The sequence below is a fragment of the Carcharodon carcharias genome, chromosome 19 (assembly GCF_017639515.1).
Source record: "Carcharodon carcharias isolate sCarCar2 chromosome 19, sCarCar2.pri, whole genome shotgun sequence".
In the NCBI taxonomy this organism is placed as follows: Eukaryota; Metazoa; Chordata; class Chondrichthyes; order Lamniformes; family Lamnidae; genus Carcharodon; species Carcharodon carcharias.
Genome location: NC_054485.1, coordinates 102,771,947 through 102,791,760, shown reverse-complemented (window position 1 = coordinate 102,791,760; position 19,814 = coordinate 102,771,947). Strand labels below are relative to the sequence as shown.

The 19,814-nt window shown below is 47.6% G+C and overlaps 1 protein-coding gene across 6 annotated transcripts in view; it reads left to right on the top strand.

The window, feature by feature from the left end:
- ehmt2 (euchromatic histone-lysine N-methyltransferase 2) overlaps positions 1-19,814 on the top strand; it is an 87,163-nt gene that overhangs the window by 35,294 nt on the left and 32,055 nt on the right. For 5 of the 6 annotated variants that reach the window (XM_041213557.1, XM_041213554.1, XM_041213556.1 and 2 more), the window contains 7 exons: positions 998-1,102; positions 3,321-3,466; positions 10,834-10,977; positions 13,610-13,836; positions 15,322-15,504; positions 16,652-16,734; positions 18,303-18,409. In XM_041213557.1, coding sequence (XP_041069491.1) covers positions 998-1,102; positions 3,321-3,466; positions 10,834-10,977; positions 13,610-13,836; positions 15,322-15,504; positions 16,652-16,734; positions 18,303-18,409 — 995 coding nt within the window. The remainder of the gene's footprint in view (positions 1-997; positions 1,103-3,320; positions 3,467-10,833; positions 10,978-13,609; positions 13,837-15,321; positions 15,505-16,651; positions 16,735-18,302; positions 18,410-19,814) is intronic. The other variant, XM_041213558.1, reaches the window with a different exon arrangement.

The following is a 19,814-nucleotide window of genomic DNA, read 5'->3' as shown; positions in this document are numbered from 1 at the left end:
TGGAAAATTTTGGCCAAGTTGATGCTTGCTTTGGAACTGGAGGAGGCCATTCAGCCCCTTGAGCCTGTTCTGTCATTTAGTGAAGCCCTGCTTGACCTTCACCACACACCTTGGCTCCATACCCCTTTACACCCTTGTCCAGCAAAAACCAATCAATCTGAGATTTCAGATGAGCTGGCACCAACTGCTAGTTTTGGGAGAGAGTTCCACACTTCTGCCATCATTTTTTTTTGTGTGAAGCAGTATTCCCTAAATTTCACTCTTGAATGGTCTGGTTCTGATTTTACAGTAATGCCCCCTTGTTCTAGACTGGTCTCGAGTAGATGCTTCCTTTCCATCTGCCCCATCAATTGCCTAAAAACCTCGATCAAATTACACCTTAACTGTATGTATACCCAGGGGAAACAAGCTCTTAGTTTGTACAGCCTGTCTTCATAGTCTAACTCTTGGAGCCTGAAGGCGGGGGGGGCATTGTTGTGGGAGTACGTTGATGGTCGGTAGCGTAATGGTAGCCTAGTGGTTATGTTGCTGTTCTAATCTCCTAGAGACCCTGGGCAATGATCCAGTAAAAGGAGTTCTGATCCCACCACGCTAGTTGGGGGAATTTAAATTCAGTTCATTAAATAAATCTGGAATTAAAAATGGTGATGGATGAATAAAAATCAGAAATGTTGTAAAAACCTATCGAGTTCACTAGTGTTCCATGTGTGGGGGGGAGCGGGGAAGCTGCCATCCTAACCTGAATTGGCCTAAGTGTGACTCTTAACTACCCCTTGAAATGGCCTAGCAAGCTACTCAATTTATTCAAAAAGGAAGCTCACCACAGCCTTCTCAAAGGCATTTAGGAATGGGCAGTAAATGCCAGCCCAGCCAGTGACAGGTCACATTGGATGAATGAATAAAAAATTGGGATGTGAGTTTGACCAGGACAGTAAAGTTGAGTTCTTTGTGCCTTTATCTGAAGTCTCTGTTCTCTGTTTCCTTTGTGCTTGGGCAGTGATGAATTCAGGAGGAGGAAACCAGGTGCAGAGCGAGTACACAGAGGTTCCCCTGGGGTCTCTGGAGCTTCCCAATGAGAGCAGCCTTTCCCCGCAGCCTACAGGTAGGTGCCCCATTCACACTCCATCTGAAACCTGTTGGCATCCTGTATTCGCTTTGCTTCAGTGGTCAGCTTGTTGATCTTCAGGGTGTGTTGAGGGTTGGAGGGGAGGGTGCACTGACCTTTGAACTTCAGACCTGAACAACAATCCAGCAGGTGGCAACGTCTAAGAGCTCTGTAAGTATATATTTGCGAGTTGAAGCAGAATACAGAGGCTCCCTGAATCCAGGGCTCCACATGGCTGCTAGATTAACTTGTTCCCCTGTTCTTGCTCTTTTTTTTTTTAACTATTTCCCCCGCACCCCCCGTCTTCCTCCCCACTACCCCCATCTACCTCCCCGCATCCCGACATTGCCTCTCCGCACCCCCACTCTGCCTCCCCGCATCCCCCTCTGCCTCCCCGCATCCCCCTCTGCCTCCCCGCATCCCCCCCGCCTCCCCGCATCCCCCCCGCTGCCTCCCCGCATCCCCCCCGCTGCCTCCCTGCTCCCCCCTCTGCCTCCCTGCTCCCCCCTCTGCCTCCCTGCTCCCCCCTCTGCCTCCCTGCTCCCCCCTCTGCCTCCCTGCTCCCCCCTCTGCCTCCCTGCTCCCCCCTCTGCCTCCCTGCTCCCCCCTCTGCCTCCCTGCTCCCCCCTCTGCCTCCCTGCTCCCCCCTCTGCCTCCCTGCTCCCCCCTCTGCCTCCCTGCTCCCCCCTCTGCCTCCCTGCTCCCCCCTCTGCCTCCCTGCTCCCCCCTCTGCCTCCCTGCTCCCCCCTCTGCCTCCCTGCTCCCCCCTCTGCCTCCCTGCTCCCCCCTCTGCCTCCCTGCTCCCCCCTCTGCCTCCCTGCTCCCCCCTCTGCCTCCCTGCTCCCCCCTCTGCCTCCCTGCTCCCCCCTCTGCCTCCCTGCTCCCCCCTCTGCCTCCCTGCTCCCCCCTCTGCCTCCCTGCTCCCCCCTCTGCCTCCCTGCTCCCCCCTCTGCCTCCCTGCTCCCCCCTCTGCCTCCCTGCTCCCCCCTCTGCCTCCCTGCTCCCCCCTCTGCCTCCCTGCTCCCCCCTCTGCCTCCCTGCTCCCCCCTCTGCCTCCCTGCTCCCCCCTCTGCCTCCCTGCTCCCCCCTCTGCCTCCCTGCTCCCCCCTCTGCCTCCCTGCTCCCCCCTCTGCCTCCCTGCTCCCCACTCTGCCTCCCTGCTCCCCACTCTGCCTCCCCGCTCCCCCCCTCTGCCTCCCCGCTCCCCCCTCTGCCTCCCCGCTCCCCCCTCTGCCTCCCCGCTCCCCCCTCTGCCTCCCCGCTCCCCCCTCTGCCTCCCCGCTCCCCCCTCTGCCTCCCCGCTCCCCCCTCTGCCTCCCCGCTCCCCCCTCTGCCTCCCCGCTCCCCCCTCTGCCTCCCCGCTCCCCCCTCTGCCTCCCCGCTCCCCCCTCTGCCTCCCCGCTCCCCCCTCTGCCTCCCCGCTCCCCCCTCTGCCTCCCCGCTCCCCCCTCTGCCTCCCCGCTCCCCCCTCTGCCTCCCCGCTCCCCCCTCTGCCTCCCCGCTCCCCCCTCTGCCTCCCCGCTCCCCCCTCTGCCTCCCCGCTCCCCCCTCTGCCTCCCCGCTCCCCCCTCTGCCTCCCTGCTCCCCCCTCTGCCTCCCTGCTCCCCCCTCTGCCTCCCTGCTCCCCCCTCTGCCTCCCTGCTCCCCCCTCTGCCTCCCTGCTCCCCCCTCTGCCTCCCTGCTCCCCCCTCTGCCTCCCTGCTCCCCCCTCTGCCTCCCTGCTCCCCCCTCTGCCTCCCCGCTCCCCCCACTGCCTCCCTTCCCCCCTTTGCCTTCCTGCTGCTCCCTCTGCCTCCCTGCTCCCCCCTCTGCCTCCCCGCTCCCCCCTCTGCCTACCCGCTCCCCCCTCTACCTCCCCGCTCCCCCCTCTGCCTCCCTGCTCCCTCCTCTCCTCCCTGCTCCCTCCTCTCCTCCCTGCAATCCCCGCTCCCCCCCTCTGCCTTCCCGCTCCCCACTCCCCCCCCCCGCCTCCCCACTCCCCCCCTCTGCCTTCCTGCTCCCCCCCTGCCTTCCCGCTCCCCCCCTCTGCCTTCCCGCTCCCCCCCTCTGCCTTCCCGCTCCCCCCCTCTGCCTCCCCGCTCCCCCCCCCCCCCCCCCCCCCCCCCCAACTCTCCCTCTGCCTTCCCTGAATGAATTACAGATGTTTTTCCTCCCCATGTTATAATTTAAACTCCTTTACTGGGAGAAGGGTAAGTTCTCTATCTCCCTCTTCCAGGAGTATCCAATGATGCCAGCTCCATGGAGACGGATAAGTTTGAGGAGTTGCCGCTGTGCAGTTGCCGAATGGAGGCGCCAAAGATTGATCGTATTACCGAGCTCTCCAACAACAAGTGCATGGCGACGGAAAGCACAGACGGACAGGTGAGAGTGACAGGCATTGCTGGCACGGGCTGGCCCCGCCCACTTGTGGAACAGGGGACAAGAAAACATAATCTCTCCACCCCATTCCTCTGGGCTGAACCTAACTCACCTACAAAAAAAATCTCCTATTGGCGTTTAGCTAGTGAGTGGGTAACAGGAGGTGGGTAGTGGTCCTACTCGAGGAATGGTTCTGAAGGAGAGTCACATTGGAGTCCAACCTTGAACTTCGTTTCTCTCTCCAGAGATGTGCACAACTGTTTTGAGTTTTGCCAGCACTTTCTGTTTTAATTTCAGATTCCCAGCATTCGTAGTATTTTGCTTTTATTTTAGAGTCGCGGTTTATGGTTATTTTTCAGACTGGTGGATGATAGACAGTGGTGTTCCCCAGGGGTCAGCACTAGGGCCACTGATTTTTTGTTACATATAAATGATGTGGATATCAGAATACAGTGTAAAATTTCAAAATTTGCCGACAATACCGAACTTGGGTGCAGCGGACAGTCAGGATGATGGCAATCATCTAAATATAGTGAAAAGTTGAAGGTCCAGGGCAGGTCCTTGCAGGTACCACTAGTCATATCCTGCCATTTACAGTTTGGAAATCATGCTTGACAAATCTATTGGAATTTTTCGAGAATGTAACTAGTAGAGTTGATGAGGGGGAGCCAGTGGATGTGGTTTATTTGGACTTTCAGAAGGCTTTCGAAAAGTCCCACCTAATAGATTAGCGTGTAAAGTTAAAGCGCATGGGATTGGGGGTAGTGTATTGAGATGGATAGAAAACTGGTTGGCGGACAGGAAACAAAGAGTAGGAATAAACGGGTCTTTTTCCGAATGGCAGGTAGTGACTAATGGGGTACCACAGGGACTGGTGCTGGGACCCCAGCTATTCACAACATATACTAATGATTTAGATGAGGGGACTAAATGTAATATCTCCAGATTTGCAGATGACACAAAGCTGGGTGGGAGGGTGAGCTGTGAGGATGCAGCAGAGATGCTTCAGTGTGATTTGGACAAGCTGAATGAGTGGGCAAATGCAAGGCAGATGCAGTATAATGTGGATAAATGTGAGGTTACCCACTTTGGTATCAAAAGCAGGAAGGCAGATTGATATCTGAATGGCTATAAATTGAGAGAGAGGATGTGCAACGCGACCTGGGTGTCCTCATACACCAGTCGTTGAGGGTAACCATGCAGGTGCAGCAGTTGGTAAAGAAGGCAAGTGGTATGTTGGCCTTCATAGCAAGAGGATTTGAGTACAGGAGCAGGGAAGTCTTGCTGCAATTATGCAGGGCCTTGGTGAGACCACACCTGGAATATTGTGTGCAGTTTTGGTCTCCTTACCCGAGGAAGGATGCTCTTGCTTTAGAGGGAGTGCAGCGAAGGTTTACGAGACTGATTCCTGGGATGGGGGGACTGACATATGAGGAGAGATTGAGCCGGTTAAGATTATATTTGCTGGAGTTCAGAAGAATGAGGGGATCTCATAGAAACCTATAAAATTCTAACAGGACCAGACAGGGTAGATGCAGGAAGTATGTTCCCGATGGTGGGGGAGTCCAGAACCAGGGGTGTCAGTCTGGGGATATGGGATAGACCTTTTAGGACTGAGATGAGGAGAAATTTATTCACCCACAGAGTGGTGAGCCTGTGGAATTCGCTACCACAGAAAATAGTTAAGACCAAAACATTGTATGTTTTCAAGAAGGAGTTAGATATAGCCCTTGGAGCGAAAGGGATCAAAGGGTATGGGGAGAAAGCGGGAGCAGGTTATTGAGTTGGATGATCAGCCATGATCATAATGAATGGCGGAGCAGGCTCAAAGGGCCAAATGGCCTACTCCTGCTCCTAGTTTCTATGTATGTTTCTATGTAAATCAGGAAGCACTTTTTCCAGATAGTGTGTGCTGAAGATTTGAAATGCGCTTCCTCTAAAGAACAAAGAAAAAGTACAACACAGGAACAGGCCCTTCGGCCCTCCAAGCCTGCGCTGATCATATTGCCTGTCAAACTAAAACATTTTGCACTTCCGGGGTCCGTATCCCTCTATTCCCATCCTATTCATGTATTTGTCAAGCTGCCTCTTAAACACCACTATCGTACCTGCTTCCACCACCTCCTCTGGCAGCGAATTCCAGACACTCACTACCCCCTGCGTAAAAAATTTGCCCCACACATCTCTAAAGTTTTCTCCTCTCACCTTAAATCTATGTACCCTAGTAATTGACGCTTCCACCCTGGGAAAAAGCTTCTGATTATCTACTCTGTCCATGTCACTCATAATTTTGTAAACTTCTATCAAGTCGCCCCTCAATCTCCATCGCTCTAGTGAGAACAATCCGAGTTTCTCCAACCTCTCCTCATAGCTAATAACCTCCAGACCAGGCAGCATCCTGGTAAACCTCCTCTGCACCCTCTCCAATGCCTCCATATCCTTCTGGTAATGTGGTGACCAGAATTGCACACAATATTCCAAGTGTGGCCTAACCAAGGTTCTATACAGCTGCAGCATGACTTCCCAGCTTTTATGCTCAATGCCCCTGCCGATGAAGGCAAGCATGCCATAAGCCTTCCTGACTACCTTATCCACCTGCGTTGCCACTTTCAGTGACCTGTGGACTTTGTACACCCAGATCCCTCTACCCATCAGTGCACTTAAGGGTCCTGCCATTTACTGGAAAATTCCTACCTGTATTAGACCTTCCAAAATGCATTACCTCGCATTTGTCTGGATTAAACTCCATTTGCCACTCCTCTACCCAAGACTCCAATCGATCTATATCCCGTTGTATCCTTTGACAATCCTCTTCAGTATCTGCAACTCCTCCAACCTTAGTGTTGTCTGCAAACTTACTAATTAACCCAGTTACATTTTCCTCCAAATCATTTATGTATACTACAAAGAGCAAAGGTCCCAGCACTGATCCCTGCGGAACTCCACTAGTCACAGCTCTCCATTCAGAAAAGCACCTTTTCTGCTACCCTCTGTCCTCTATGACCAAGCCAATTCTGTATCCTTCTTGCCAGCTCACCTCTGATCCCGTGTGACTTTACCTTCTGCATCAGTCTGCCATGAGGGACTTTGTCAAAGGCCTTACTGAAATCCATGTAGATAACATCCACTGCCCTTCCATCATCGATCATCTTTGTCACTTCCTTGAAAAACTCAATCAAGTTAGTGAGACACGACCGCCCCTTCACAAAACCATGCTGCCTCTCTAATATGCCCATTTGCTTCCAAATTTGCTTCTAAAAGGGTGTGGATGCTAGGTCAATTCAAATCTCCAAAGCAAAGATGGATAGATTTTTGTTGGGTCAGCCTGTGAAGGGATGTGGAGCCATGGTGGCTAAATGGAATTGAGGTACAGGTCAGCCACGATCTAACTGGATGGCCGAACAGAATCATGGAGCTGAGTGGGCTGTAGCAGCTCCTGTATTCTAATGGCGCAACTGCACACGTGGGTGATAACTGCAACAAGGCAGCCCATATTAAAAAGGCTTGTTTGCTACTCCTGTTGTAGTGGCTTGAAATCTCTCTGATGTCAGGGGAAGGTCCTCATGATTAAACAGTGGTGAGATTAACAGTCAGAGTCAAGGTGATCAGCACCGTCACTCAGCCCCAGGAGCCAGTGAGACCTGTCCCAAAGAGAAGAGGTTCCATTTGAAATAATTGGAATACCTGCATCTATATAGTACCTCTCACTGTCTGGTGTTGTCTGGTTGCTATGCATCCAACAAAGTACGGTTTGAAGTGTGATTGCTGTTATAATGTAGGAAACACAATAGTCAATTTGCACGCAGCCACGTCAGAACAACCAGATATAATCTGCTTTCAGTGATGTTGGTTGAGGGGAGAAATATTGGTCAGGACACCGGGGAGAACTCCTCTCTGTTGGTCACCAACAGCAGTGCTCCCTCTGCACTGTGCTAGCAGTGTCAGCCTGGATTACTTGAGCAGGCCTCTGGAGCGAGGCTAGAACTCATGACCTTCTGACTCAGGTGAGAATGCTACTTGCCTAGTCAGACATGCCTGTTGGGGCCTCCTCTTGATGGGCTTCATTTAGAGAGGCATCATTGTAAGGCTTGGAGAATGACTACCTTAATCCCTGGAGGTGAGTTGAGATGTAGGGCAATCCTAAGAAGTAACATATGCTGTGGATAAAGGGGAACCGGTGGATGTACTGTACTTAGATTTCCAGAAAGTATTTGATAAGGTACCACAGCAAAGGTTATTGGGAAAAATAAAAGCTCATGGCATGGATAGAAGATTGGCTGGATAACGGGTAACAGAGGGTAGGCATAAAATGGTTTTTTCTGGTTAGCAAAATGTTACAAGTGGTGTGCCACAGGGATCAGTGCTGGCACCTCAGCTTTCTACAATTTATATAAATAACTTGGATGAAGGGACTGAAGGTATCATTGCTAAATTTGCCGATGATACAAAGCTAGTTAGGAAAGTAAAAAAAATGTGAAGAGGACACAAGGAGTCAACAAAGAAATACAGATAGGTTAAGTGAGTGGGCAAAGATCTGACAAATGGAGTATAATGTGGCGAAATGTGAAACTGTCCATTTTGGCAGGAAGAATAAAAAAAGCATGTTATATAAATGGTGAGAGATTGCAGAGGTCTGAGATTCGGAGGGATCTGGGTGTCTTCCTGCATGAATCACAAAAGGTTAGTATGCAGGTACAGCAAGTAATTAGGAAAGCTCATCGAATGTTATTCTTTATTGCGAGGGGAATTGATTACAGAAGAAGGGAGGTTATGCTTCAGTTATGTAGGGCATTGGTGAGACCACATCTGGAGTATTGTGTACAGTACTGGTCTCCTTATTTAAGGAAGGATGTAAGTGCATTAGACTCAGCTCAGAGAAGGTTTACTCGACCAATACCTGGAATGGATGAGTTGTCTTATGAGGAAAGGTTAGACAGGCTAGGCTTGTATCCACTGGAGTTAGAAGAGTAAGAAGTTACTTGGTTGAAACCAAGGTACATGTGAAGAGGATATTTCCTCTTGTGAGAGAATCTAGAACCAGGGGTCACTGTTTAAAAATAAGGGGTCGCTGATTTAAGACAGAGATGAGAAATTTTTTTCTCTGAGGGTCGTGAGTCTTTGAAACTCCCTTCCTCAAAAGGTGGTGGAAGCAGAGTCTTTGAATATTTGTAAGGCAAAGCTAAATTGATTCTTGATCAGCAAGGGGGTGAAAGGTTATCAGGGGTAGGTGGGAATGTGGAGTTGAGGTTACAATCAGATCAGCCATGATCTTATTGAGTGGCGGAGTAGGCTTAAGGGGCTGAGTGGCCTACTCCTGCTCCTAATTTGTATGTTTGTGTGTATGTTCGTAACCCAAGAAACTAGCAAGGTGAAAAATGCCAAAAAGAGGTAACTGCTCCCTCAATATGTCTTTAAGTTTATATCCAAGGGGGCTAAATAAGATTCCAAAAGAATGGCAAGGTAACCTTGTTTGCATGACAACGTTAAACTTAGTATTATGTGACACTGTTACTCTAACCAGTTCAGCACTATTTTGAACTGAGCGCAGAGTAGCTTAAGTGGTATAGATTTACTAGTGATTATGTATTAAGTGACACAGATAAGATGAACCAATGTTATTACTTCTAAGTAAATCAGGAAATTTGTGCAGTGGAGTTAACATTAGCATTTATTCAAATCTTATGGATAATTTCTTAACTCAAAAGAGAGCCGTAGAGTCAAAATCCCCAGTTAAGGTAGCAGAAGCAAAAAAGTAGGTTTCTTTTATTCCTTCATGGGATGTGGGCTTCGCTGGCAAGGCTAGCTTTTGTTGCCCGTCCCTAATTGCCCGTGAGAAGGTGGTGGTGAGCTACCTCCTTGAACCTGTGCAGGGACACCAACTGTAGCAGGGAATGACAGGATTTGCTGTTTATTATAACAGGGAATGACAGAATTTGCTGTTATTATAGCAGGGATTGAGAGGATTTGCTGTTATTATAGCAGGGATTGACAGGATTTGCTGTTAGTTTATAACAGTGAATGACAGGATTTGCTGTTTATTATAGCAGGGAATGACAGGATTTGCTGTATATTATAGCAGGGAATGACAGGATTTGCTGTTTATTATAGCAGGGAATGACAGGATTTGCTGTTTATTATAACAGGGAATGACAGAATTTGCTGTTAGTTTATAGCAGGGATTGACAGGATTTGCTGTTAGTTTATAACAGGGAATGACAGGATTTGCTGTTTATTATAACACGGAATGACAGAATTTGCTGTTATTATAGCAGGGATTGAGAGGATTTGCTGTTATTATAGCAGGGATTGACAGGATTTGCTGTTAGTTTATAACAGGGAATGACAGGATTTGCTGTTTATTATAGCAGGGAATGACAGGATTTGCTGTATATTATAGCAGGGAATGACAGGATTTGCTGTTTATTATAGCAGGGAATGACAGAATTTGCTGTTATTATAGCAGGGATTGACAGGATTTGCTGTTAGTTTATAACAGGGAATGAGAGGATTTGCTGTTTATTATAACACGGAATGACAGGATTTGCTGTTTATTATAACAGGGAATGACAGGATTTGCTGTTTATTATAACAGGGAATGACAGAATTTGCTGTTATTATAGCAGGGATTGAGAGGATTTGCTGTTATTATAGCAGGGATTGACAGGATTTGCTGTTAGTTTATAACAGGGAATGACAGGATTTGCTGTATATTATAGCAGGGAATGACAGGATTTGCTGTTTATTATAGCAGGGAATGACAGGATTTGCTGTTTATTATAACAGGGAATGACAGGATTTGCTGTTATTATAGCAGGGATTGACAGGATTTGCTGTTAGTTTATAACAGGGAATGACAGGATTTGCTGTTTCTTATAACATGGAATGACAGGATTTGCTGTTTATTATAACAGGGAATGACAGGATTTGCTGTTTATTATAACAGGGAATGACAGAATTTGCTGTTATTATATCAGGGATTGACAGGATTTGCTGTTAGTTTATAACAGGGAATGATAGGATTTGCTGTTTATTATAACATGGAATGACAAGATTTGCTGTTTATTATAACAGGGAATGACAGGATTTGCTGTTATTAAAGCAGGGAATGAAAAGATTTGCTGTTATTATAGCAGGCATTGACAGGATTTGCTGTTAGTTTATAACAGGGAATGACAGGATTTGCTGTTAGTTTATAACAGGGAATGACAGGATTTGCTGTTAGTTATTACAGGGAATGAGAGGATTTGCTGTTTATTATAATGGGGAATGAGAGGATTTGCTGTTAGTTTATAACAAGGGATGAGAGGATTTGCTGTTTGTTTATAACAGGTGATGACAGGATTTGCTGTTTGTTGTTGTTTTCTCCCCAGCTGAGTGGCTGCAGTAACAGCATCACCAAATGTGAGACCATGAGACCCTCCAGCCGTGTACCACTGATGGTCCTGTGTGAAGTACACAGGGCTCGAATGGTGAAACACCACTGCTGTCCAGGCTGTGGCTACTTCTGTACAGCGGTAAGTCCCCAAACCCCGGCATCCAAGTTATTTATTTAGCCAAGAAAAACACAAAATGCTGGAAGAATTCAGCAGGTCTAGCCGCATTTGTGGGGAGAGAAACAGAGTTAATGTTTCGAATCTATATGACTTCTTCAGAGCTGTGAAGAATAGCCGTATGAAATCGAAACATTAACTCTGTTTCTCTCCCCACAGATGCTCCCAGACTTGCTGAGTTTTTCCAGCATGTTCTGTTTTCATTTCAGATTTCTAGCATCAGCAATATTTTGCACTTATTTAGCCAAACTGAATGAGGGACAGCTTTGATAGATCCCAATTAAAATATTGTAATGAAATCCAAGAATTTGCAAGTTTGTAACTAAATTGACAGCATTTCTAACTAGCTATACCATATTTCCACAGAATTATTTTAAACGTTTCGAAGCTAGAAATCTGTAAGAAGGATCTATGTTGTAACTTGCTGATACCCTTAACAACATGAAGTGATTCACTTTTAGAAATGAAATTGTCGGCGTATACAGCTTTGAAGTAGGCCCTTTGGCCCAACATGCCTTTGCCAGCTTTTTGAAAGCGCTGTCCCATTCACCCCACTCCTGCACTTTCCAGCAGCAGCCCTGCAACCTTATTCCCTTTACAAGTATTTATCCAATTCCCTCTTGAAAATCAGTATTATATCCGCTTCCACCACCCATGCAGGTAGCGCATTCCAGATCAACATAACCTGCTATGTTAAAGAGCTTCTCCACAGCTCCTTCACCAGTTGCTTTAAAACTGCGTTCTCCAGTCACCGACCCTCCGTCCAATGAAAACACTTTATTTCGATTCACTTTGTCAAGACCCTTTTCTTTCCTCTTACAAAGATGAGTTAGAAGAAAATAAAAGGATGGCAGGTTGGGGGGAGGGGGGGCGTGGTGTGGGTGATGTAGACCATTTGTGACTACGGTGAGAGGTTTTTTCACCCAGGGGGTTGTAAATCTTTGCGATTCTCTACCTTGTGGATGCTGTATCGTTGAATATATTCAAGACCGAGAGATGGAGAGCCTTTTGCACATGAAGGAGTTGGGGGATAGGACAGGAATGTGGAATTGAGGTAGAAGATTAGCCACGATCTTCTTGAATGATGGAGCAGTTTTTGAGAGGCTGTATGCTCTGTTCCTATATCATTCGCTCTTTGTTACAATCTCCGTGGAAACCGATAACCTTTTAAAAAGAAATTCAAACATCCAGTGACTAATTGAAAGGATCACATGACAAGATTTCAAGTTTAAAGACTTTTACTGTAACAAACTAAAAGTAACGTTGACTAAACACTATTTCAGCAGGCAACTTAAACCCTAAACTACAGAAGAGTTTCCCATTTATTTCATCTTCTTGAATGATGGAGCAGTTTTTGAGAGGCTGTATGCTCTGTTCCTATATCATTCGCTCTTTGTTACGATCTCCGTGGAAACCGATAACCTTTTAAAAAGAAATTCAAACATCCAGTGACTAATTGAAAGGATCACATGACAAGATTTCAAGTTTAAAGACTTTTACTGTAACAAACTAAAAGTAACGTTGACTAAACACTATTTCAGCAGGCAACTTAAACCGTAAACTACAGAAGAGTTTCCCACTTATTTCTAAAACGATCAAAAATCACCCTCCACGATTAAACTTTACTCAGTCCCTTAAGTGGATGCTACATTCTCCAGGAACTAGTCCAAGGTGATTCTTAGCTCCCACAGACTTGTTTCCTTTCCCAGCCGGGTAACACCTAATCCCAGAAACGGCCTGGTGAGGGACGAATTGGAATTTCTTCCCTTTAGCCAAAGCTAGACAAATCTTTCAATCTCACTTAAAGCTCACAAACTTGGTCTCTTCAATCTGAGTGCAAGCTCCCACCCACAATCTGCATGGTGAATGGAAACTTGCAGCTTCTGCTTCTCTGCTTTTTCTCTCTGTCTCAGATTCGTACAGCGTGACCTGCCTGTGAAGTTCGTGAGATTTTGGGAGAACCTGTAACCTAATCCTAACATGGCTTTCTGTGGCCTGTTCTCCTTTCAAAGCCCATCTCCATGGCAACGTAAATCACATGGGCTTGTTTCCAGACAGAAATACTAGTCAGTTATCCTTTAGTTCCCCAATATCGTTCTATCTTGGAATTAAAAAGGCAGTTTAAAGTATAACCTTTTAAAAACCTGACATTCCTAACACGTCATTGTGAGACTTGGAGACTGACAGCCTATCCACCATCAGCACAGCTGCTCTGGTCACTTTTTATAGTTGTGAATATGCATAAATATTTTGCACCTTCTTCTCAGTAAAACAACCTGGGCCCCCTTTTAACCTTTAACAACCAAGCCACCCAAGCTTGTTGTCGGGCAGAATTAAGAACAGATCATATGACCCTTGCCCTAAATTAAAGAGACAGCCCCAAAATGTAATAATCTTACAAACTTTATCTTTGCGTGTCTTGCGCTAATTATTTTATTTCTCCTTTCCAGTAATGTGGAGTCTTTTGTGCGATGCACCATTAGGATTTATTTCTTCCGCATCTTGATTTATATGCGCCTTTCCTTTGTACTCAACCTGAGTGATTGGGAGTGTTGTTTGCATGACGTGTGTGAGGCTTGTTTTGGATTATTCGCAGGGATCATTCCTGGAGTGTCATCCAGACTTCAGGATTACTCATCGCTTTCACAAGAGCTGCGTCTCTCAGCTCAATGGGATGATCTTCTGCCCGCACTGTGGGGAGGACGCCTCGGAGGCCCAGGAGATCACAGTGGCTAAAGCAGATACGTCCAGCATGGTGCCGGTACCAGCACCTCCCAGCCAGGAACACCTGATGAACGGCAGAGCAGACACCACACACGCCAGGTGAGCAGGAGTAAGGTTACTGGACATGGAGTTTGGAATCATGAGATTCCCGTGTATAAGGGAGTCCCACACACACTAACTTTCATCAAGTGCTGTTTACCCATTACCTCCTGGCACCCTTACAGTCTACCCTCTGTAACTGAGGTTGTCCAGAACTTTGCTGCCCGTGTCCAAGCTCGCACCAAGTCCTGTTCTGCTTGCTGACCTTCTCTGGGCCCCAGTCCAGCAATGCATTAATTACAAAATTCTCTCAGCCGTGTTTTCACTCTGTGGTCTCGCCCCTTCCTATCTCTGTAACCTCCTCCAACCAATCCTTGTCCCTTGTGCACCCCTGGTTTTAATCACTCTAATGGCAACCATGCCTTCAGCTTCAAAACGTTGGAATTTCCTCCCTAGATCTTTGCATCTCCTCTCGATCTTGCTCTCTTGATATCTAGCATGCTCTTTTTAATTTATCTTTTTGACCAAGTTTTTGGCTGCCTGTCCTAATGTCTCCATGTCTGGTCTGGTGTCAAATTGTATTTGATAACGTTCCAGTAAAGTGCTTTAGGGCATTTTACTAAGCTAAAGGTGCTATATAAATGCAAATTGCCGTTGATGTATTAATGGACAAGATATGATTGGAATTGTTTGAATTGTTTCATTAAGGTTGTTTCTGGTGCTTGCTGCAAGAGGAATGGAATATAAGAGTAGGGACGTTTTACTGCTGTTGTACAGGGCCTTGGTGAGACCGCATTTGGAATACTGTGTACAGTATTTGTCTCCTTATTTGAAAAGGATATAATTACGTTAGAAGCAGTGCAGAGAAGGTTCACTTGACTAATACCTGGAATGAAGGGCTTATCTTACTTACATACGAACAAGGAGCATCAGTAGGCCATTCAGCCCCTCACGCCTGCTCCGCATTTAATAAGTTCATGGCTGATCTGATAGTAACCTAAAATCTGCATCCCACCTACCCCAATAACGTATTATGCAGAAAGGTTGAACAGGTTGGGCCTAAACCCGTTTGAGTTTAGAAGAATAAGAATGAGAGATAATTTTAGTGAAACACCAAGATCCTGAGGAGAGTTGACAGGCTGGATGCTGAGAGAAAGTGAGCCCTTATGGGGAAGACTAGAACCAGGAGACGCAGTCTAAGAATAAGTGGCCTCCCTTTTAAGGAAATTTTTTTCCCTCTCAGGGCTGGTGGTTAGTCTGTGGAATTTTCTTCCCCAGAAAGCAGTGGAACCTAGGTCATTGAATTTAATCAAGGGAGTCCAGGGTTACGGGGAGCAGGCAGAAACGGGGAGTTGAGACCACAACCAGATCGGCCACGATGTTATTGAATGGAAGAGCAGGCTCGAAATGTCTGCTCCTGTTCCTATGTATCAGAGTGAAGGAGTACGCAGTATTGGAGCCGGTCTCCGACAGGCCCTCGCTCGAGACTAGCTGGAGCTGCCACCTTCCCACTGAGAGCTTTCTTAATGCCCTTTTATCCCAAAGCGCCAGAATGAGCGGGAATGGAGAAGCAAAGAAATCGAGTCTGGAACCCCCGGCGGACAGTATCGACAGCTCGGGCCCCTCGATCGCCCTGCCTTGTGGAAAGACTCTGTCAGCTGTCGGACTTCCACCCGGACCAGGTAGAGAGGCCCTGGAGAAAGGGCTGGTTCTCCAGCAAACGGAAAGGTGAGTGGGTCCAGTGGGAGCTCTGGGCAGGTATTTATACCCTCTGAACGATGGCGGGGTGGTGTGTGTGCGTGCGTGTACGTGTGTGTACGCACGTACGCAGGACGGTGTGTGTGAGGGTTGTGTTTGGGGTGGAAGGGTGTGCGTGTGAACCCGGTGGGATGTCTGTGTTATTAACCAATAGTCCCATTCTCAGTGAAGTGATGGTACATCTTCCCTCTGCAACTGTTCCTTTGCGCTTCCAGTGCTTCACCCGCTGGTGATGTACCTGAACTGCCAGTGCTTCATCTGTGTACTCCACCTGACAGTGCTGTGTCTGAGCTGATGGTGCTTTACCTGCCAGTGCAACACCTCCCATTACTGTATCTCAGCTGCTGCAGCTTCACCTGCCAGTGTTACATGTGTTAGTGCTGTACCTGAGCTGCCAATGCTGTACCTAACCTGTTAGTGCTGCATCTCCCATTTTCCCATTACTGTACCTCACCGGCCAGAGCATCACCTACCAGTGCTACGCCTGTCAGTGTCATACCTTACGTGCCAGGGCTGCATCTACCAGTGTACCATTTGGCCTAACTGGTCTGTGTTGGTGTTTATACTCCACAAGAACCTCCTCCGATCCATCTTCATCTCGACTTTCAGCAAACTGTTCTACTCCTTTATTTCTCATATGTTTATCTATCTTCACCTTAATTGCATCTATACTATTCACTGCAACTGCCTTCTGTGGTAGCAAGTTACATAATCTCAAAACTCTCTGGTAAAGAAGTTGCTCCTGAATTCCCTATAAGAATTCTATGGGATTTGCAGCTTCTAGTTTTAGCTTCAAATAGAAGCATCATTTCTACGTGTGTCCTAAAGAATCCTTCTATAATCTTAAAGACCTCGAATAGGGTCATCCCTTTGACTTCTCCAATTGGTGTGAGAGGCAGAATTCCCTGACTCGCCCTCCCCCAAGCTCACTTGCGCTGATCAGTCTCCGTACCTAGCATCGGAGATCTCCTGTGTCAGCACTCTTAATGAAGATGGAAAATTCCCATCTCAAACCTTCAAGCAGATGGTGTTTCTATTCGTTGCTGTGCGATGTCGATGTTTTTTTGTGCTGTTGAGTTTTATTTGGAGCGTTCAATCTTCCTCTCTCCCTTCACAGGCGGAAGAAACTGCGATTTCACCCTCGACAGTTGTACCTCTGGGCCAAGCAGGGAGAACTGCAGAAAGTGCTGCTAATGCTGCGTAAGTGTGTTTGGTCTATTCATCCCTCCACCTTGTTCTTTGCAGATTAAGAGTGTCTGTTGTGACAGCTCTGTGAGATTGAAATCCTCTGTGTGAGAGGTTGAGGCGGGGGCTGGTGGTTACAGATACCAAGAGCATACGCTCTGTCATAGAGCCATGGAATGTACAGCAGAAAGGAGGCCATTGCTGTCTCCTTGGTAAAGCTTTTTTTTTAATAGTGCATTGGATGTGGGTGTCACTGGCAAGGCATTTGTTGCCTGTCCCTCATTGCCTTTGAAAGCGTGCAAGAGTCAGCCACGTTGCTGTGGGTGATGAGTCACATGTAGGCCAGACCAGGGAAGGATGGCAGATTTCCTTCTCTAGGAACATTAGCAAACTAGATGGGTTTTTATGACTTTCGATGATATCTTCATGGTCAACATTACTGAGACTCGCTTTGAATTCCAGATTTGTTTTCAACAAGTTGAGCTTATTATCTGATTTTGAATTCCGCCAGTTGCCGTGGTGGGATTTGAACCTGTGTCCCCAGTGCATTAGCTTGGGCATTTGGTCCGCTACGCCATATTTCTCTGTTTCTTGCCAATTAGTTCAACTCCGCTGATGTTTTCACATGGCCTTATAAACTTTTTGCCTCGAGAGTTACTGTTGGACCTGCTTCCATTGCCCTTTCAGGCAGCGCATTCCTGACCACAACAACATGCTACACTTAAAAAAAAATAAAGTTGCCTCATCTCATCTCCAGTTATATTACTAATCGCCTTAAATCTGTGCCCACCTGGTTACAGGCCCTCCTGCCACTGGAAACAGTTTCTTTTTATTTACTCTGTTGAAATAGTTCATGGTTTTGAATACCTCTATTAAATCGCCCCTTAACCATCTCTGCTCAAAGGAGGACATCTTCAAAAAGCAGCTCTGATATCTCACCTAAACACAGCTAAGCCCCAACGAGAGAAATAACCTCACGCGGCAGAGTTTACACTGTGGCCGGAAGGTGTGCAAGAATGATTGGGGTTGTTTGGGGGTGGAGGACAAGGGGTGGGGTGCAAGGAGGTATACTGAGGGCACGGGTTAGGTATCAATGATCAGGAATCGTGAGGTGCCGGCTGCGGCTCTAACAGCCCAAAGCTCCCAGGGCTGCTGAACCCGGTGTGATTATCTTTCACCTTTTCACTTGTCCTTTTCACCGCCGAGCCCTCGAGTTGAAACGTACCTGGTTGACCAGATGAAATGTTCCACTATCTTGACTTGTCGAGTTTGAATTCATGGGGTACGCGAGGCTCGGCCTGTGTGACTGAGGCCTGTGGCGATGGACATTGAGTGCTGTTTGCCCAGATGAACAGGGTGGAGTGGTGTCAGTGGTGGAAATGCCGGCAGTCAAATCATTGGAAGGTCCCATGGTGGTGTTTTTTTTAATATCGTGGGTATCCCACAGGGCAGCTTAATAGCCAGAAATGGGGGTGGGGTGGGGGGTGGGGGAATAAAATGTCACCTAGTAGCGAGTTGCGGGTTCGTTGCTGCATCTGACCGGCTTAAACCTTTCCCCGTTTTTGTGTTTTATCTCCTCCCAGTCGATGACCATGATCCCAACTTCCAGACGGACCAGCAGAGCCGCCGCATGCCTCTCCACGCAGCTGCCCAGAAAGGCTACCTGGAGATCTGCCACATCCTGCTGCAGGTAGGAGCGCCAAGTGGATTGTGTGTCAGAGGCGAGGGCAGGAGTTCTGATGGAGCTGAGCTTGGAGAGTGTTGTCCTTCCCGCCCTGAGCCCTCGGATTCAATTATAACCTGGGCTGGTCACGTCAAATGCTGCATTCTCCTGGCTCTCAACGGGCTGCCTGCTATTGCTTGAGGTGCGCGAGGTTTAGTTGATTTTATTTTATATAATTTGAAACTAACGAATAGAAATGTGCAACTGGGTTCGGATGACTCCACGAGTACACAAAAAGCGAGAAATAGGAGTAGACCTTAGCACCCCCCAAGCCTGTTCCACCATTCAGTGCAATCATGGCTGATCTTGGACTTCAGCTCCACTTTTCCTGCCCGCTCCCAGATATCCTGTAATTCCACAGGAGACCAAAAATCTGTCTATCTCAGCCTTAAATGTCGTCAACGATGGAGCATGCACAACCCTCTGAGGTAGAGAATTCCAAAGATTCATAACCCTTTGAGTGAAGTAATTTCTCCTCACCTCAGTCCTAAATGATCGACCCCCTTATCCTGGGATATAGCAAATAGCTGGACCATCTTGACCAGGGGAATCTTTGGGTCCATCCCTGGTCTGTACTGTGTTCCCTGCTCTGAGCAGTAGTTCTGATCACCCTCAATTTTTCCTGTGTTTATTCGGGGCGAAGGGACCTTGTCCACTGTATCGTACGCACGTGATAGTTACCTACGCACTGCCTGCTGGAGGTATGACTGAGGTTGCGATCGAGCTTGGCTACAAAGTTCTTATGGAGGGGGGGCGGTGTCTCATTCCAGCTGCCTGTGGAAATATTCCCCTGCAAATAGTCAGAGCCCTCAGTGAGTGAAATCTTTCACTCTACCTCTTAGTAGCTGTTTCAGAGCTTCCCGGTGACAGCTTGCATGAACATACCCACCAACTGAGTGGAATGGACAAGGAAGGAGATATTTGGTCTCTCGGGGAATCCCGGGTTATAGGGGAGCGGGCGAACGGGCTTGGGAGCCCTATGGGCTACTCCAATTCTTGTCGTCTCGTGTACTGACAAGGAAGCAGCCAGTTCAGCCCTCAATCAGTACTGGGTTCAGTTTGCCTAAAGGAGATTTCGTGCAGAGGCCTGGAGAATTTTCTTCATGCATAGTTATCTCCATTGACACTGGGGGAGGCTCTTCAGCTCTTCAAGCCTGTTCTGTGCCATTCAGTGAGTTTGTGTCTGACTTAACTCCATCCACCTCCTCCCCTTAGCTCCATATTCCATAATACTCTTGTCTAGCAGAAAATCTTAACAATCGCAGATTTAAAACGATTAACTGAGCGAGCCTTGACTTTTTTGTGGGAGAGAGTTCCACACTTCCATCATCCTTTGCATGAAGAAGTATTCACTCCTGAATGGCCTGACTCT